This window comes from Ricinus communis, chromosome 3 (assembly GCF_019578655.1).
Source record: "Ricinus communis isolate WT05 ecotype wild-type chromosome 3, ASM1957865v1, whole genome shotgun sequence".
Classification (NCBI taxonomy): Eukaryota; Viridiplantae; Streptophyta; class Magnoliopsida; order Malpighiales; family Euphorbiaceae; genus Ricinus; species Ricinus communis.
This window is the reverse complement of record NC_063258.1, coordinates 2,515,262-2,535,487: the sequence shown is the minus strand read 5'-3', so window position 1 is coordinate 2,535,487 and position 20,226 is coordinate 2,515,262. Positions and strand designations below refer to the sequence as shown.

General features: G+C 34.7%; 1 protein-coding gene across 3 annotated transcripts in view; it reads left to right on the top strand.

Annotated features, from left to right (window-relative positions):
• The window catches only part of LOC8258060 (serine/threonine-protein kinase TOR), a 40,866-nt gene that overhangs the window by 3,148 nt on the left and 17,492 nt on the right, over positions 1-20,226 (top strand). The window contains exons 6-38 of one of the 3 annotated variants that reach the window (XM_048372054.1): positions 178-276; positions 971-1,130; positions 1,271-1,414; positions 1,567-1,736; positions 1,821-2,025; positions 2,100-2,294; positions 3,207-3,359; positions 4,087-4,208; positions 5,021-5,120; positions 5,246-5,341; positions 6,136-6,266; positions 6,527-6,629; positions 6,708-6,890; positions 6,964-7,056; positions 7,191-7,226; positions 9,731-9,829; positions 9,917-10,015; positions 10,156-10,318; positions 11,687-11,811; positions 12,130-12,182; positions 13,287-13,410; positions 13,524-13,709; positions 14,986-15,138; positions 15,200-15,352; positions 15,445-15,516; positions 15,621-15,755; positions 15,869-15,930; positions 16,039-16,136; positions 17,111-17,220; positions 17,294-17,467; positions 17,559-17,624; positions 17,981-18,049; positions 18,138-18,248. In XM_048372054.1, the coding sequence (XP_048228011.1) occupies positions 178-276; positions 971-1,130; positions 1,271-1,414; positions 1,567-1,736; positions 1,821-2,025; positions 2,100-2,294; positions 3,207-3,359; positions 4,087-4,208; positions 5,021-5,120; positions 5,246-5,341; positions 6,136-6,266; positions 6,527-6,629; positions 6,708-6,890; positions 6,964-7,056; positions 7,191-7,226; positions 9,731-9,829; positions 9,917-10,015; positions 10,156-10,318; positions 11,687-11,811; positions 12,130-12,182; positions 13,287-13,410; positions 13,524-13,709; positions 14,986-15,138; positions 15,200-15,352; positions 15,445-15,516; positions 15,621-15,755; positions 15,869-15,930; positions 16,039-16,136; positions 17,111-17,220; positions 17,294-17,467; positions 17,559-17,624; positions 17,981-18,049; positions 18,138-18,248 (4,042 nt within the window). Of the gene's footprint in view, positions 1-177; positions 277-970; positions 1,131-1,270; positions 1,415-1,566; positions 1,737-1,820; positions 2,026-2,099; positions 2,295-3,206; positions 3,360-4,086; positions 4,209-5,017; positions 5,121-5,245; positions 5,342-6,135; positions 6,267-6,526; positions 6,630-6,707; positions 6,891-6,963; positions 7,057-7,190; positions 7,227-9,730; positions 9,830-9,916; positions 10,016-10,155; positions 10,319-11,686; positions 11,812-12,129; positions 12,183-13,286; positions 13,411-13,523; positions 13,710-14,985; positions 15,139-15,199; positions 15,353-15,444; positions 15,517-15,620; positions 15,756-15,868; positions 15,931-16,038; positions 16,137-17,110; positions 17,221-17,293; positions 17,468-17,558; positions 17,625-17,980; positions 18,050-18,137; positions 18,249-20,226 lie in introns of those variants that run through there. The other 2 variants (XM_048372053.1, XM_048372055.1) reach the window with 2 other exon arrangements.

The window sequence follows — 20,226 nt, the reverse complement described above, 5'->3', positions numbered from 1 at the left end:
TGTCCTTTTCGTGATCAGTGCTGTATTCCTGTGGATTTTACTTCATGTTTCAGATCCATCGAGTCCTTTATTTTGGTTTTATGCCTTCATTATTATTATTATCATTTATTACATCATCATCATCATTATTATCTATTTATCTAAAGTTAGTAACATTTTTTGTTGTGCGTTTGACAGGTATTATCGTATGTTTGAGGCTACACAAGATGGCTTGGGAAAAAATGCTCCCGTTCACAGCATACATGGTTCTTTACTTGCAGTTGGAGAGCTTTTGAGGTCAGTGAATATGTCTAGATTTCTTTCTTTTCTTGAAACAACTTTTGCTTATGAAATAATTGAATGAGTAAACTGGCGTTGGACAACGTGAAGAAGTAAGAAAGCGTACAAGCTTCATGAATCTCAGCTCGAATAAATAGTCTTCTAGGAAAAAAATTATGCTAGAAATTTCTTATCAAATGTTTGCTAAAAGAAGGGAGAGAAAAAATTGTAGGAGCTGGCTAGTTCTCATAGTTACTCTTTTGGTGGGAGATTGAGTGGCATAGAGGGGACAATTACCATTGTTGGCCTTCATGAGTTCTTGTATGGAATTGTGCAGGATCTTGGTGATCCCTGTACAGGAAGGATCCTTAGGGAAGTTATTTCGAAGATTTCTACTAATGCTGTCATGCTTTAAGATTTCATCTGTATGCTATAAATAATTGTTGTTTTAATGTGTGAGGATCTAGGTCTAAGAATTAGGTACATTTACCTTTTTGGGGCTCCTGAAAGTATATTAGTTTCATTTGACCTGTAAGGTTTGCAGGTAAGTCTTATAGCCTACTTCGGTCTTTCTCGCTCGACTTGGTTAGATGTTAGGGCCTTAGGATATTGATTTGTTATGGATATAGGCTAATGTAAAGGGAATTGGATATTATTATTTTTTTTGCTTTCAGCTTCTGCTGATGATGCAATTGGAACATCATTTGGGCAGGAATACTGGTGAGTTCATGATGTCCAGGTACAGAGAGGTTGCTGAGATTGTTCTGAGATACTTAGAGCACCGGGATCGGCTTGTTCGTCTTAGCATAACTTCACTGCTACCTCGCATTGCTCATTTCTTGCGGGATCGATTTGTTACAAACTATTTAACGGTTTGTGAACCTTGACTTCCCTATTTTTTCATAATAGATAACCAGCATAACATCTTTTTGGAAGCAAGCAAGTTACTCCACTTACAAGTACTATCAATTTGTTACTTCTATATGAGCAACCTGTTGCTGATATCTCGCAGATATGCATGAATCACATTCTTGCGGTGCTGAAACTGCCAGCTGAACGCGGAAGTGGATTCATTGCCCTAGGGGAGATGGCTGGTGCTTTGGATGGGGAGCTTGTCAACTATTTGCCTACAATTATGACTCACATACGTGATGCTGTAAGCAACCTGATACGCAGCTGATATATTCTTCTATGTAGATTTTGGATTTCATTCTGTTTCATCTTCTATGAAGTTCGGAGATCTTACTGATCTATGCTATGTATTTTGTGGGGTTATAAATAATGACTGTTCTCTCCACCTTCTTGTAGATTGCTCCACGTAGAGATAGGCCCTCACTTGAGGCTTTGGCCTGTGTTGGAAACATCGCTAAAGCCATGGGTCCTCACATGGAACAACATGTACGTAATCTTTTGGAAGTTATGTTCTCTGCTGGTCTTTCCTCCACATTGGTTGAAGCCCTTGAACAAATAACCATTAGGTAAGTCTGTGATATCAACTTAAAGAATATTTTTATTAATTCTTGTAATTTTTCTGTTAAGAATTTTAATCTGTGCTACTTCAGCATTCCATCACTCTTGCCGACTATTCAGGACCGGTTGCTCGACTCCATTTCATTAGTCCTTTCAAAGTCCCATTATTCTCAAGCAAGGCCAGCAGCTTCAATGGCTCGAGGGAGCACAGTGAATATACCTCAAAGAGTTTCAGACCTCAGTGGTTCGGCTTTAGTGCAACTTGCTTTACAGACGCTAGCTCGTTTTAATTTTAAGGTTCGTGAAAATACATGTTCCATTTGAAGCTTGGCTGCATCTTTAATTTTCCTCTGAAGCTAGTTTTGATCTAGGGTCATGAACTCCTCGAGTTTGCAAGAGAATCTGTTGTTATATACTTGGATGATGAAGATGGAGGCACACGGAAAGATGCTGCACTTTGTTGTTGCAAATTAATTGCAAATTCTTTTTCTGGCATCACGTCTACGCAGTTTGGTTCTAGTAGGTCCAATCGTACTGGGGGAAAGCAACGGCGTCTTATTGAGGAGGTTTGGTTCTCTTTTCATTTTATCTACTGATAGGGGCTCTTAGTAACACTTCTGTCATTGCATGAGTATTTTCCTGATTTGTTAATTATATGCTGCAGCCTGTTTCTTCCTTTCCATTTTGTGTGTGGATAACTTTGACACACAGGACAATGTTACAGAATAAACTTCTTTAACTATGCAAGCAACAATATTATTTGTAGACTCTGTAGAGTCAATTTTTTCCTTTTCTTTTCTTTTGATCCCTTAGAAAAGAACTCTAGTTAACATCATATCTGGTCTTGTGGTTGAAGTTGTACTGAATTATTAAAACTTACTTTGTAAACATGTTACTTAAAGTGCAAGTGCTTAGGTGGTTTTCTAGATCAATTATTATGGAGGATGGACCCTCCATGAGAACAAAAGCCCTGAAAACAGGAGGCATGGATTTGCTCGTCTTGGGTAATTTTTTGCAATGTGCTTGTGTTTTATGGTCTCTGATGTGTGGGGCAGCATTACATAATTGTGTCATCAGACAAATATTTCTTTATTAAGGAAAGGCTATCCCTGGATCAAATAAGACATGAATTGAAGTTGTTCATAAAGGACTGACGTCCAAGAGCATTCAGGAAGTACGCCACAGAAACACGGGTAAAAATGGAAAAGTTGTTACAAACCTTTTAACCTATCATGATATCAAGGCATATGTGAGGGATAAAATATTGTAGCAGTAGTAGTTGAGAGAGCCCTGTTTGGTCTCCTGTTTACTAATGTCGACGCAATCTGACAGCACAATACGGTGGTACAAGAGTAGGCATGTTTTCTTTTAGAGTGTCAAATTTCTTGTATTAACTTGTTGCCTCAATGTTTTATTGATATGTTTGATGATTTGAGATGCATGTTCTTGCATGAAAACTAATTCTGCACGCTTTGCAGCTTGTGGAAAAGCTTCTCATTGCAGCCGTTGCAGATGCTGATGTCACTGTTCGCCATTCTATTTTTTCCTCTCTTCATGGGAATCGAGGTTTTGATGATTTTCTGGCACAGGCTGACAGCCTCAGTGCAGTTTTTGCTGCTTTAAATGATGAGGTACATATCGACATCTTTGAGATATTATAATGCGATCAAGAGTTTGTTTTATAATAGATACAATCAGTATATCAGCTAATTTATATTCATGCGTTAAAGATTTTTCTGTTGGAGGAAGTATATTGGATTTTGAGAATTGCCTTAGGTTTCTAGTGACAACTTTTGCAATTATCCCTGTTGATTCAATGTTGAGTGGTTTCTTTCCTCGATGATAAGTGTTCTATTTTGCCTGATTGCATTTAAGTTCAGTGGTATTAGTAGAATGTGATAATGGAAATCAGTCAGATTTTTGCATGACTAGGTCTCTTATTTTAGAAGCCTATTTCTCTCCTCGTATGCATAACCATTTTTAGCTGTCCAGAAATGCCTGTTCCCACTGTTTCACATGTTTTCCAAATCCACTGTGAAAGAATTTAAAATTGACACTAGATTATTTCTCTTTTCTTCATGCTTGTGCAGCTTAAGATGTCTCAGTTCCACAACTGACATGTATTTGGCTGTTCGTGCTTGTCTTTGTAAAATGCATATCTGTAGATAAATATTTGGACATTCTGCATTTGAGGTGTTTTGTTTGGTTGTACTTTGTGCAACCTGCTCTATGAAGTTGGAAGTGTATGTTTCTGTTGTTGAGTGATGCTTTACTGGATTATGTTTTCTTTGTTATCCCCATTCTTGGTATCCTTATGTATTGGTTTGTGAAAATTTTAAAAAATATTTACTGTATCAGGATTTTGATGTTAGAGAGTATGCAATCTCAGTGGCTGGGAGATTATCAGAGAAAAATCCTGCATATGTTCTTCCAGCGCTTCGTCGTCACCTGATACAATTGTTGACATATCTTGATCAAAGGTGTAGTCTTGGCTATTTCCTGCCACATAATAACTTGCAGTTAATTTGAAATCTAAGGTTTTTGATTTGGATGAAAGAACTAGTCTTCTCTTTCTACCAGTGTGGTTGAAAGCGCGCGCCTGGTGCGCTTAAGCGACCAGGCGAGGCACTGAAAAAGACCTGTCGCTTTATATGTTCTATTTTGCACTTCTTTGAAGAAGCGATAGATTTAAGTTTTTTTTTTTTTTAAAGTGATTAAAGAAGTGGCAGCTTTTGTTTTCTTTGACAGGTTTAAACCGACAAGTTTTTTTTATTTGGTGTTTTAGGGCAATACATAACTTGGATAAAATGATCCTTTTAAACATAGTTTATTTAATAACTTAATATAACATGAGAGATTACTTTAACAGGGATAGCCTTTCTTTTCTTTTTTATTCTTTCTTTGACTCTTTGTCTCTACTCTATACTATCTGCTGGAAGTCTGTTAAATAGGTATTTTATGCTATTTCTATCATTAGTTTAAAGTATTAGAATTGCGAATAATTTCCATAGATTTTTTTAATGTGATATGTTTTACTTTTTCTATGTGAAGTTACTTTTTACAAAATTTGATTATCACTACAGTTATGTTTGCTAAAGATTTATGTTTTTTGCATATATATTTTTAATTTCTTTGCACCTTGCTTAATTCAGGTGAGCGCTTTTTTTTGCGCTTTGCGCTTCAAGGCGATAAGAGGGCATATTACCTTGAATGCGCCTTTCACTTTTAACTACACTGCTTTCTACTTGATGTAGAAGTATCTGATATTTGGATTTTCTTGCAATGTCAGCAGTGCAGATAACAAATGCAGAGAAGAGAGTTCAAAGTTACTGGGTTGCTTAATACGTAACTGTGAAAGACTAATACTTCCGTACATTGCACCAGTCCACAAGGTTCAATTTTCGTTAATATATTTATATATTATATTATGTTGTATTAGATATTGTATATAAATGTATACATATATACATATATACTCTGTATCTTATTACTATGGCTATGTCTAAATTTTCTTCAGGCACTTGTGGCAAGACTTATTGAGGGCACTGGAGTTAATGCAAATAATGGCATTATTACTGGAGTTCTAGTAACTGTTGGAGATCTTGCTAGAGTGGTGTGTAAATTCCTAGATTTTAAATTTTTCCCACATAATGTGTTTTGTGCTTTGATTTTTGACTGAAGGGCCTTTCTTCTTCTTCTTCTTTTCTGTTTTTTTTTTCCTTAAAGATTGGATGTATAAGGAATTTCTAGGTTTATTTACATATTCATATCTGAAATGTTTGCTTGAGAAGAATATACATTATTGATACCAACTGGTTTATATAGTAGTTGAGCTCCATTTTTTTATTTTTATTTGTTCATATGCTAGTCTTTTGTTGTTGACCAAGTAATGATTTCTTGCTGTTTCTGTTATAATTTCTAACAAGAAAATTTTTAAGCTCTTTTAGTACTTTCTATTGTTAACATCAATAAGAAGCTTCAATAAGCTAGTTAAAAGTCATCTTAGGCTGTCCCTCTGTCTCAGGCATACACATGTTTGTATGCTCTAAGTAGTTGCAGATATTAGCACACTAGACAGCTTCTGGATGTTCCACTGGATCTTGGAATGGGAATTGATCTGCACAGCTGCATGGGTGGACCTGCATGCATATGTTCATGCTTGTTTTATTGGGGTTTTTGTTTGAAATCTTTTCCAAATGTGAATATTTTTGTCAAAAATCCACAACATCAATCTATTTGGCAAATGTACAAGCTGGAATTTAAGCAAGTGCCTGCAATTTTACTTTCTGGTTGTTGTCTCATGAATGTTGTCAAGTATCTCAGCTTGGTTGCTATATGATTATAGCATGTGTTTATTTCTTACTATGTTATTTTATTTAGTTAATTTGGGTTGTGGTACTTATTTAGGGCGGTTTTGCTATGAGGCAATACATTCCGGAACTCATGCCTTTAATTGTTGAAGCTTTATTGGATGGAGCTGCTGCTACAAAACGTGAAGTGGCTGTTGCAACACTTGGTCAAGTTGTTCAGAGCACTGGGTCTGTAATTATTAGTCGTGTTGCTTTCTGATCAAAATTAGCGATTAAATATGTTTGCACTTCTTGATTTGGATGTGGATCGTAGTAATGATGGTGCTATATTATTCCTTCCTTGAAATATATTGAGATTTATTTCCAATTTCCAATTGTTTGGCATGCAAACCTATTCAGTAGAAACCTGATTGTTTAGGTTACAATTTCATTAAGTTTAATTTCAAGTGTCAGGAAATGGGGCTTAGCGTAATACTTTTTACTGACAGGTATGTCATTACTCCATATAATGAGTATCCACAGTTACTTGGTTTGCTCCTGAAACTGTTGAACGGTGAGCTAATGTGGTCCACTAGGCGTGAAGTCTTAAAGGTAATGCTAGGCAAATCAAAGTGCTTGGTAATATCGTCTAGATGTTGTTGATGCTAGATGCATGTATTTTCTAACCAGGTTCTAGGAATCATGGGAGCCTTGGATCCTCATGCGCATAAGCGAAACCAGCAAAGCTTGCCTGGATCACATGGGGAGGTTGCCCGTGCAGCCAGTGATTCTGGCCAACACATTCCATCAGTGGACGAACTACCTTTGGACCTTTGGCCATCTTTTGCTACATCCGAAGATTATTATTCTACGGTAGTATTTAAAACTGCAATTGTCATTCTTCTCCTTGTTGCTTATTATAATAAATTCTGCCTGATGCGTTCAGGTTGCTATCAATTCTCTGATGCGAATTCTTAGGGATCCTTCACTTGCTAGTTACCACCAGAAGGTGGTAGGGTCTCTCATGTTCATATTTAAGGTAAATTAACATTAATTTTATACTTAGTTTCTTGCATGACTTACTATATTTTCAATGGGTTATCTGCTTTCGTTTCTCTTTGTCTCTGTTTATTCCAATTTCCTTTATCTTGTTTCTTTGCTCTGCGAGGTTAGTCAATGGATCTTGCCTGTGTTCCATATTTACCGAAGGTTAGTGTATTTATTCAATTTTAGCTATATTTCTCTCTCTGTTCGCATACTTTCTCCTTCTGCAAAATACTTAGTTTTATATTTGTTAAAGATGAAATACCATTTGAATTGCTTTCTCCCATCCCCTGTCTCTCTGTATTTTGTGCATGCTTGGACGTGGTACTTGCTCTTCTCCAACCTATTCTTTGTGCTTCTTACGCAGGAAAGTTAGGTATTCACTTTTGAAGGATTAAATACTATGTGAAATCACTCCCTTCCATCCTTCTGTCTCTATTTGGTCTCTGTTTGCCTGCATACACGTCTGTATTACGTTATTCTTAAAAGGATTTTATTTATCCCACGTATTGCATACCACTTGATGCTATAGTGTTGGCCCGTGTATGAAAAGTTCATCCTGTTATTTTGCACCAGGTTGCAATTGCTACCTTGTTTCTTAAGTTATCATCATGTTCTGCTTTCGTCAAGTCAAGATTGAAACCTGATGTTTTATTCTACAAGCAGATTGTGGAATTTAAAACTATGATGATACTAAGATGAAGATGTCTTAAATGTGGATGTCAATTACTGATCCAAAACTTGAAAATTTTCTGAATCATGGAATTTAAAGTGGTTATATTAAGCTCTGGTCTTCTTGGATTTGCAGAATCAGATTCTGACCACACAGCTGCAGATGGAATTTATGCTGCTGTTTTAATCTCTGTTTTTCTTGTTGAGTCAAACTGTAACCACAGAGCTATTATGGTTTATTTGATGTTTCTCTTTGAAGTTTTTCAGCAAAAAGAAAAAGAAATTTAATTGACCAACAGCCTAACACATTTCCAGTTAGATCCTCAAAACATTGTGAATGAACTATAATACTCTTAAGGGGCTGTTTAGTCATGGAAAATAGTTACTTTTTTCTTTTCTTTGTTCATTCTCCTGTTTTCTTCTTGGCTCCCAGGTTTTCCAGTTTTCATTTTCCAAATGAGAAACTGAAACCACATTCTTTTCTTCATTTTTCTAAATTTCTTTTTTCCTTTGTAAAATTTGTTTGTGACTTCAATTTTGTTATAAAGAAACTCTTATATGAAAAAGGAAAAATCATTTGAATGTAATATTGTAGATTTATCTTTTTTGTCACTTAAAAGAGAATATTAGTTTCTCAAGAAATTTTATAAAAAATTAATTCATTTATAAATAAAAAAAGCAAAGATGAAGAAAAGATAGAGAAGCAAGGATATCTTTGTGGTAATAACTTGAACTTTATCATAAATGTCCAATGTACTTAGGGTCCCTTTAATATTATGGTGAGGTTGCGTGTTTGCATTGGTAAAAGTGTTTTCTTTTGGGGAGTTTGGGGGCATAAAAGACACAGCTTTGAAACACAATTTTTAAGAATTCATATCTACAAAAACTCTGTTAAAAAACTTTCCCCAAATGGTTTCAAATTTACATTTAACTTTCAAAGTGATTTTATAGGGTACAAAGTCATTACCAAACAGTTTCTTAATTTAAATAAAAAAAAGGGTTTTACATGGTGTTGATAATGGGGACACTTATAACTCTAATGTAAACAAAGTACCACAAACTTATTTAATTAATTCTTAAAAATCTCTTATGGCAGAATGAAAAACTGAGGGAGCATATTAATGTTTGTGGAAATCGAGCAATTCATTTGGTAATTAGATTAGGCAGCAGTAATTCAACAAAACGAGATAGAAAATGATAATAATACATGAAAGTAGCTGGCGATACCTTGAATGGTCTGAATTTTTTTTTTTTTTTGCGTGAACTTGTGCATTTGTTTGAGAAAGAGAGAGTTGCTATTGCTTTAGGAAGATTGTTTAAACTTTACATCTAACTTTTTTTTCCAGTTTTCTTAGAATAATTTTCGGAAAATAGTGTTAGTTTTCTACAACTAAACATGCCTTAAGTTTCAGGCACCTACAAAATAACCCATTGCACAAAGTAATGGACAAACATCAAACTTTATTAATAATTCTTAATACTTCTTTTGAGTTTATATTTTATCCATATTGCATTCAGCATTTTTTACTCTGTTAGTACAAAGCTCATTTAGCTATTTTTGGTTTCATGCTACATTTCTGTAATTACAATACAGGTTATAAGCCTCAAGAGTTTGATTTAAATTTCTTAGTTGTCTCATATGTTGATCTAACTGGAAATAGTTACATTAAACTTTGATATTTGCATTTCATGTTCCGTTGAACTTCTGCTTCAAATATTCTTTATAATTTCTTTAGGAGTAACAAGTTGAAGAATGCATGCTTTTAGTTTGAAAAATCCTGAAATTCATTGAAAATATAAATACCAGGACATTGCAATGTATCTGTAGATTATAGGCAATAATTGTCCCAAAGTGAACAAAGGAAAAAAAGAAAATTACTTGTCTGTAACAGCCATTGTTGCTTCATTTTCTTCTTTCTCTTTCAGCAATAGTTTCTTCAACATGTCATACAATTTCGATCAAAATATGAGCTAATTTTATCCATTTTCTTCTGTAGGTTTTGCCTGATCTCTTTCACACTATTCGTACCTGCGATGATTATCTCAAGGATTTTATAACCTGGAAGCTTGGAACTCTGGTGTCTATAGTGCGCCAGGTGATTTACAATTTTGTAAAATTGTTAGATATCTACTGCCTTGTTAGAGATGTTTATGACAATATATGGAGTGATGTGTTTGTGCAGCATATTCGAAAATATCTTCCGGAATTGCTGTCTCTGATATCTGAATTGTGGGCATCCTTTAGCTTGCCTGCTACTATTCGTCCTGCACGTGGTTTTCCAGTACGTTAATCATTTTCCTTCTTGCTTTCTTTTTCTAGATACAATAATCTATTGTGTTGAGGCCATTCCTTTGTGCTTTGTATGATTGTCCTAACTGTTCCTTTCTCCCTTGCTCTAATAAAGACACTTTGTTTTGTCAGGTTCTGCATCTAGTGGAACAACTTTGCTTGGCTCTCAATGATGAGTTTAGGACACATCTTCCAGTTATTCTTCCATGCTGTATTCAGGTTCTAGGCGATGCAGAACGGTGTAACGACTACACCTATGTTCTTGACATACTACATACGCTTGAAGTTTTTGGTGGTTAGTACCTTTCTTGGGATATTGTGTGTTTATTTGTAGGAACTGCAAAAGCTCTTCATTGAAATGAGAATGTGGAGAATACTTGGTGTTTCTTATTCTTTAGGGTCTACTCTTATTGTGGGAATTTAAAATCTTGAGAACTTAAAGTCTTACAACTTACAATTTTTAAGCTTTTTAATTCCTGAGAATTTAAAGTTTATTTTTCTTGATAGGTGGATTTTTGAAAGTTTATTTCCCATATTTGAAACTCCATTGTTCATTTCTTATTAGGAAGTATATACGAATTTCATGATGAATTAGAATGATTGTTTTATATATGCTTAATGTCATGAAACGTGCTATTATCTTAGTTTTTAAATTTAAATATCCATATTAAAATCACATGAATTAAAAGTGAAAATTGGCGCTCTATTTTTCTTTTACCCGCTTAAAAGATTAATCGGCTAAGATCTTCAATTTGAATATATGACTTTAAATCTTCTCTTTTGAATTCTTAGAGTAATGTTCTTTTGTTAAAAAGTCTTATAGCTAAGAAGCTTTTAGGACTTATCTTTCTTACATATGTGAATTTATCTTTCTCAAATTTAAATTCTTACAAATCTAAAATCTCATATTCAATTATCTAAGAAACAGTTGAATCATACAAATTTTTCGCAACTTTTACTTCTATTATTATATTCCCAACAAAAGAACAGACCCAATTCCAGAATTTAATGGGAAGGGATTTGGGATAAGATCAATCAAGAAATGAACACCAGAGCATAAGTGACATCTGTTGTCCTTTATAGAATCACTTAATGAAGTAACCCCAAACTAAGTAGAGCATTGAGAAAATAAACTCACCTTTTCATGTAAAGAAAGCCTCACATGAAAATTGCCACAATCAGGCAGGAGTTTTAATTATGAAGATCTGTTGATTACTGGCCTGTCAACTCAGATTGATGGTGTTTGCTTTTGAATTAGTGCTATCATATATTTTCTTGGGGATGTTCCTGAAGTTACTAGCATTTGATTTCTCGTGGAAGGTCTGTTTCGAGACTTTTGACAACAAAGATGTATATAATAGATTTTCGCATGCTTGAACTCGTGGACAGGCACATGTGATGAAAAATTATAAGAATACCATGTGCAGATAGATTGGCTGCCAACTTATGATCTTGACTCCATTAACTTATGTTTTGTGGATTCATGGAATTTATATTTGGTTCCTAGGGAGGCACTGTTATCTTTTATAATGTACTTGATAGAAGGGAAAAGATAGGAGAATTCCTTGCAGCCATTGGAGGTCAAGTTACTAGAAAAGAATTGTTCTTCTAGACTTTTATGCTGCGGCCTTTAAGACTTTCTCATCACAATTAAATAATGTAGGGACGTTGGATGAGCATATGCATCTACTTCTTCCTGCACTTATTCGGTTGTTTAAAGTGGATGCTTCTGTGGATATAAGACGTGCTGCTATCAAAACATTGACAAGATTGATACCTCGGGTACAGGTGGGTCCTCAGGTTTTCTCAGTCAAATAGATTTTAGAATGTTCTTCTATTTCTGCTGTTATTTCTGTTTTCTGTTTTTGGTTCAGTTAGCCCTTTTGTTTTATTTTCAGCTTTTAACCTGTATTGTCGATAACTATTGAACTGTTATCTAAATCATTGGTTTGCAATATTTGATGAAAAGATCCAATCAAGATATGGCATATTTGTCGTACTGTTGGACAAAATTGAAATTCTTTTTTGCATAAATAAAAGAACTACTATGCACATACATCTTCTTGGTAACCAGTAGATAATCTTTCTTGCCTATTTCTTCATCAGGTTACTGGTCATATTTCTGCTCTTGTGCATCACCTGAAGCTGGTCCTGGATGGGTAGGTCTCTACTTCCCCTGCGTGTTCAGAAAATTGCTTCTCGTCATGTGTAATTGCATTTTTGAAACCGCTTTTTTAGTAAATGCCTGAAATCAACCATGTTTCTTTTCCATTCAATCCTGTTACTGCTCATCTTTTGCTAGAAACTTTCGTGTCAAATTATGTGATTTCTACTTAAACAGAGTCTTTTAAGCTTTATAATAAAACTATCTTTAATTGCTTTTCTCCCTTGAGATTTTCTTATACTTCCAAGTTATGTGGCTGTTTTCTATTTGTGCATATTTGACTATTGGCCTGTTCCTGCCATTAGCCTATTACTATACACCTAATTAAATTATAGTTTTACCTAAATCTGCTATTGCTTTACCTTGTGGGAGTGATGTCATAGGAGGGCTGCTGTATGATTTAATCATCTTAAACAGCAAAGGAAACTCTATACAGTAAGACCTCTGAATAAATAGGGACCGAGACAACTTAATTTTTCATTTTCACTTGTTTTCAGTCATAACTGATTTTCTTTTAGTTGATTTGTGGTCTGTCACTTCCTAGAGTATTCCAGTTTGATATTACCCCTAACTAGTGTCAAAGTTTTTGATTTTTAACCATGCTTCGCAATTATGTTGCGATTAATCATAGATTGTATCGTCCCTGACAATAAGAGAAGGTCTTGGAATGTATGAATGAAAGGTGGATTTGAAGAAGTAAATTGCTTTGCTTTCATTTTTCTGTTCTTTTTCAAATTTTCTTCACTTCTGAGAGATTTTTTTCTTTTTTTTGTAATCCATTTATGGGAAAAAGAAAAGCCATTAGGTGCCACTGTATAATGATTTTTTTCCTTGTATTCTTAAGGTTAACCACCTTCTAATATTGACAGGAAAAGGGAAACAGTGGTCCCTTTCTAAATCTGCAAATCTCTCTCTCTCTTGCCTGCTGATATTTTCTGTGGTTCTATATACTTGATAATTTGGATAAGCTTATCAAAAATGTTTTGACTGCTACGTTAGAAAGATAGTAGAACTTTCGGATTTTGGAATCCCCACTTTTTCCTTCTTAAAATATTTTTTTTGCTTCATGAATTCGTAAATGTAAATTTTTAATTAACAGGAAGAATGATGAGATCAGGAAAGACGCTGTTGATGCACTTTGTTGTTTAGCACATGCTCTTGGGGAAGACTTCACCATTTTCATCCCATCAATTCACAAACTTTTGTTGAAGCATCGATTACGGGTCTGCATTTAGAACACTTATTATCTCATCTTCTTCTTTGTCTTCCCTTCTATTGGTTTCTCTTTTTTGCTGGGCAGTTCGTACTATAAATTAATATGTTATTGGATTTTCAGCATAAAGAATTTGAAGAATTTGAAGGACGTTTACGGAGGCGTGAACCTCTGATCTTGGGGAGCACAGCTGCACAAAGATTGAGCCGACGACTTCCAGTGGAGGTTGTAAGTGACCCCTTAAATGATGCAGACAATGATCCTTACGAAGATGGGACCGATGGACAAAGGCAACTTAGAGGACATCAGGTAATTTTTTTCTTCTTCTCTTGGTTGAGGTATAGGGAGTTCTATTAATGCTGTTGAGTGTACCTTACCTCTATAGATGTGTAGTTAACTACCAAGTCATGCTGTCCTGTGGAGAATCATGGAGAAAACTAGGTTGCTACGTCAGGATCTTTTTCCTTAACCCAAGCTGTGCACATAGTATGCCAAACATGATATATGCACAGAGTTTTGGCTAGTAATTTTGTAAAATTGGGATATATATTGCATAGTTTTGGTTAATTACTTCTTATCATAGTTTTGAGTGTCGTCTTTGGCGTGAGTTATGAAAAGGAGCTTTTACTAGAGATATGAGTTGCATTGCCTATGATGTGACGTATGAAAGGGAAATGCAATGATGCAATCACTAATTTGTGAGAGAGATGATTCAACACATGGCCCTTGCACTGTAACATAGTGTTGGTTCAAATCTAACATAACGAACTAGCATTTTGTAGATGATCATTTCTCTCATATTAATTGAATAGTTATTGTGAAAATTCTGAAGGCAGCACATATGCGCTGTACGTAAGAGAGGCATTTTGAAATAAAATAATTTGGAACAAAGAAAAGAAAATACTAAATCTAGAAAAACAACCAGAGAACTTTTAGACTGTATAGCAGAGCCAAGAATGTGGTGAAAGTATATATTGGATGTACCTTTAGAATTGATCATTCGGTAACTAGAATTATCTGACTGTTCATGATAATATATTTCTGTCGAACACATAATGGCCCAGCTCTTTAGGCCATTAAACCACATTCATCGATCACCCTCAGACATCCTTTGCACATGATAAAAAATTTGGCATGAAGAAATGAAGAGGAAACATATACTGCGTCCTGGATGAAACTGGAACGGCTACAGCAATAATTTAATGTTTCCCCATTTCTTTTACAAGCGTAAAGCCGGATAACTATTTCTTTTTGGCTACTTGTTTCGTGTAAAGTGGTCTTCCGTCCGAGAAAATAAACAATTTGGCTTGGTGGACATTTTATGTTTTTTGAACTGCTCCTGCAGATATTGGCCCTTGCAACATAGCTTTAAAAGAATTACCACTATATTTTCATGTAATGACCCCAATAATCTGGATAAAGAAGTGTTCCTAAATGTAATAATATATAACATTTTAGTGCTTACTTTGTAGGAAATAAAGTAGTAGCTAACTTCTGCAATAAATTGAAATTTTGCTTTTTCTATTGAATTACTTGTTGCTTTGTCTTGGCTATATAGTTTTCTGATAGCAGAACTTATTTCCAGGTCAATGATGGTCGGTTGCGCACAGCTGGAGAGGCTTCTCAGCGCAGTACCAAGGAAGATTGGGCAGAATGGATGAGGCATTTCAGCATTGAACTTCTAAAGGAGTCACCATCTCCAGCATTACGAACTTGTGCCAGGCTTGCACAACTACAGGTAAAGTGGTCATGTATGCTTCTCCTCTCTTACTTGTCATTCTAATTCACTGATTCCACAGCCTTTTCTTGGGCGGGAGTTGTTTGCTGCTGGTTTCGTTAGCTGTTGGGCACAACTGAATGAGGGTAGTCAGAAACAGTTGGTTCGAAGTTTGGAGATGGCATTTTCATCTCCAAATATTCCTCCTGAAATTCTAGCAACACTTCTTAACTTGGTACACCTGATCTTCATCTGGATTATTCTTGACATTTATTTGGGCCAGTCCTGTTTGTTTCAGACGAGTTTATATATTTTTTCTCCTTGTAGGCAGAGTTTATGGAGCATGACGAGAAGCCTCTTCCAATTGATATCCGTCTGCTTGGTGCTCTTGCAGAAAAGGTTTTGTTTCTCCGTACACTACTTCTGCAGTTGCAGAATCCTGATGCTTTTGTTGTCTTTGGTTGTGCATTAAGAACTTTACTGATACATTTGGTTCATTACAGTGTCGTGCATTTGCAAAGGCTCTGCATTACAAAGAAATGGAGTTTGAAGGTGCTCGCTCAAAGAAGATGGATGCTAATCCTGTTGCTGTAGTTGAAGCTCTTATACATATAAATAATCAGTTGCATCAGCATGAGGTTTTCTTTCAGAAATTAAGTTTAAATGATTTATTCTCGCGGCTTTTACTTCTGATAATTTCCACTTCTGTTATCTCTGATCATTTCTATGTTGGTCCATTGGTGATTCTTAGGCTGCTGTTGGAATACTAACATATGCCCAACAAAATCTTGATGTCCAATTGAAGGAGTCCTGGTACTGATTCAATTGAAGGAAATTTTTTTCCTTCTGTCCTAAATTACTAGCGGCAGCTATAGGTCAAAAAGAAAAAGTTATTATTATTCTCTTTCTGTTCTTATTCAGGTATGAGAAATTGCAGCGGTGGGATGATGCTCTCAAAGCATACACTGCAAAAGCTGCTCAAGCATCAAGTCCTCATCTTGTCTTGGAAGCTACACTAGGTCTGTATTAACTAGGTCCTAATAGCTGTTATTGTTGCTTTTTTTTTATTTCTTTTCCTGCTGTAATTAGCTTATTGATTTGTTGTGCTGTAATTAATTATAAGAACCTTCTCAGAATTAACATAAGTTGCTGTATCTAGAGTTGTGTATGGGCTGTGTGCTTGGACATGAATTATCCCTCTCTACATAGGCCCCGGAACAGCCTGACAAGATGTCAAGTTGGAGTCAATCATCAAAGTGCCCTTTTTAGTATTTTGTACTGGGATCTGGAATTCATGTCATCAAACGAGTTGAAAACTGTTTTGCTTTAGTTATCCTTAACCCCACTTTGGTATTATTTTTAGGTTTTTGCTTCTAGACATAATCTTGGTTACAAATGGCAGCTAGTTAACCCTTCTTGTTGAACCATTGAAAGGTATATTCTTGTTTGAGATGTTTCGGACTGTTAACTTGATGTGTTATAGATAAAACAAAAAGTAACTTTGGTCTACCTGTATGTTTCAAGCCTGAATTGCTTCGAGTATTTTTGTGCTGTGATATCTGTCAGTAACCTTGCCGTTTTCCACAATGTGAGAAGCTTCATGTGCTGTTATCCACCACTGTTGGCAACATTGTCATGATGGTGAAATATCTTGCTGCAGTTAAATTAGCTGTAAATTGCTGGTGTAATGTAATCGACAAATCAAGTTCTCTAATTATGTAGAACACCACTAGTTCTGTAAACATCCTGCAGCTTGGTCTCATATAGCCATATGCAGCTTCAAGTTAATGAGCTCATCATTTAAATCTATTTTAGATGTTGGATTGCTTTTCCAACTTAGTTAATAATTTTTTTCCTTCTTTTCTTCTCCCCTTCTGATTCTCCTAAAATCATATGGAGCAAGAAAAATCTTTATTTTGCATTTTCGTTGTGTTTTAGAAGTTCACATGGAATATGAAGAGTCTAGATATTTATCATCGCAGTGTGTTTGTAGGAAGGATGCGATGTCTTGCTGCACTAGCTCGGTGGGAAGAGCTTAACAACCTATGCAAGGAATATTGGACTCCAGCAGAGCCATCTGCCCGATTAGAAATGGCACCAATGGTAGTTTCTGGTTCTTATGCAGTTGAATAAATATCCATGCACATATGCTTATATTTTCATGTGGTTGGCCCAGGCTGCTAATGCTGCTTGGAACATGGGAGAGTGGGATCAAATGGCAGAATATGTTTATCGGTTGGATGATGGTGATGAAACTAAACTCCGGGGTTTGGGTAATACTGCTGCTACTGGTGATGGAAGTAGCAGTGGTACATTCTTCAGGGCTGTTTTATTAGTTCGTAGAGGAAAGGTATGCTTAGTACCTTACCTAGATTTTGTTTTGTTGTATTGAGTTATTTGGGCACTATTTTACTTTGTTCTGGTATCATGGTTTGTTATAGTATGATGAAGCTCGGGAGTATGTTGAGAGAGCTAGAAAGTGCTTAGCAACAGAACTTGCTGCTTTGGTATGTTATTTTGACCCATTTCCCTCTAAATTGTTTAATTCGGAGAGGCAATAGGACTCGAGCTAATCTCAATCCCCACTGGGATCTATGTCCCTACTTGTCCTTTTCTTATTTCCTTTCTCATTTTAAAGTTTTGTTTTACTCTTATCTACATTAAAATGTAAAATTAAAAATGTCAATACAGTACACACATGAAACGATACCCGGGACAGGTTCGGGAGTATAATAAAGTATAACTTCTCTTTTGCACTTATGAGTGCAACTTTTCCCTTCTCCCTATTTCCCCTACCCCCATAATTTGACGTGAATGCCCACTGCATTCAACTCCTGATGTCTTCATGCATTATCTTTCTCAGGTTTTAGAGAGCTATGAACGTGCCTACAGTAATATGGTCCGAGTTCAGCAGTTGTCAGAACTGGAGGAGGTTTAGATGCTATTTTTTGTTCTTTGTTGTACTTTCTTTTATATACAGAAAGTTATATGATATGGAGCTGTAACATGTGTCCTTACAGGTAATTGACTATTGTACTCTTCCTGTGGGAAATCCAGTGGCTGAAGGACGACGGGCCCTTATTCGCAATATGTGGACTGAGCGAATTCAAGGAGCAAAACGTAATGTTGAGGTAGATATGATATATTCTTACTACACTCTCTTCAGACAAATTGAAGTTAGTTTAATCTTTAGTTAGCAGCATGATGGTTATATTCATATTTGAAGAATGATGTTGCCATGACAATGTTAGCAATTTTGATTGTAGAATTAAGTGATTTTGGAATTAGAATTATATATACTGCAAGTTGTTGCAATAACAAGGAAGTCAATAATGGCGGTTGAGCTCGGATGGTTCAGAGATCCCTCATTGCACACATTTCTGATACCTACTCTTTATTATATAACAAGACAGTTGAAGTAAGGAAAATGGATTAGAGTATTAAACCAGGATAAATAAAATGAAGAACCGCTACAACAAGTTTTATGTGTTTGCAAAGAAATAATTAAGTTGAATGGAAAGTTTTATAAGATCCTCATTCTTTGGCTATAATGTACAGAAGTGAGCATTGGTTGGTGAAATCCCCCATTGCACACATTTCTGATACCTACTCTTTATTATATAACAAGACAGTTGAAGTAAGGAAAATGGATTAGAGTATTAAACCAGGATAAATAAAATGAAGAACCGCTAGAAGAAGTTTTATGTGTTTGCAAAAAAATATTTAAGTTGAATGGAAAGCTTTATAAGATCCTCATTCTTTGGCTATAAAGTACAGAAGTGAGCATTGGTTGGTGAACAAGCATGCAGAGAAGATTAGCGAGGTATAAATGAGGGTATTAGTGTGGAAATATTATAGTGATGTTAACTTTGAAGAGGTAGGGTATAATATGCATGGTAAAATATGATAGCTTTTGCGTACAAGCTTTTAGTTTTCAATCATAAACACTAGATTTTTGGTTTAGATACAGCCTTATTTTAGGTATATGATTATTTTAAGGGTAAGATTCAACCAAAAGTAGATCCAAATAAAACTAATTATTCTATACAGTAAAGATAGGTGGAATATGTTACCATTTCAGAAATTGATATTTTCAGATCTCAGATCTCTTCACTCTACCATGAGAATATCAGAACAGATATAGGTGCCGTAGAACATCTCTTCTTGCCTCTTGAATTGTAAAAGCTTGAAGGGTAAACAGTCAAGACCCGGGAAAGGTTAAGTAATTCCATGGAGTCGGGAGCTGATGTAAAGAAGGAAGCAAACACAAACAAAATTGCTGAACTTCATGATGAAAAATTAATCAATTCCTAGTTATAGTTATCTTGGAATTATCTAGTGGAAAGTTCTTATAAAAATATGGGTTTAATACTATTTACCTTTTGTGGTTTGGCTACACAAGTCGGTCTTTGCAATTTTCTTATTACATTAAAATCCCTTTAAGTTTTAATAAAACTAACTACTAATTCATTTCGTGTTAATCGAAAGACTAAACTGGTAATTTAAGTGCATAATTTAACTCTTAAACTTTATATCAAGTATCAAACTCGTCTAAATTAATTTTATTATCCAAGTAGAGTAAAATCTCATTTTTATTAAAAGTTAGTTTTAGTGTCTAATTAAAATAATAAATCTAATATTCTTTTCCTTGATCTAATTTTTTATTTTTAATACAATTTAATTCAAGCAAATTTAAACGTTTTAAAACTACTTATATTTACAATAATATTATTAAATTATTATATAATTTAGTCTTAGTTATTAATATAAAATAAACATTTGTAGTTAAAAAATATCATTTTATTATTATTTTTATTATATATTATAGTTAAACTATACAAAAGTAAAAATTAAATTAAACATTCATATCTTAATCTAGCGAAATAATCTAGACATCGAGTTGACCAGTCCACTATCAATGAAGAATATCATGATAATCTTGTATGTTAAAAATGGAGCTTTTTTCAAATTAGATTAATACGAGTAAATTTTTTATTTTTAGTATAGTTTGATTTTAATGTCTAATAAAAATAACAACTTTTTATTTTATTTAAAAAATTAAATTTAACTACATAGTAATTTAATAATATTAATTTTAATACGTTTAAA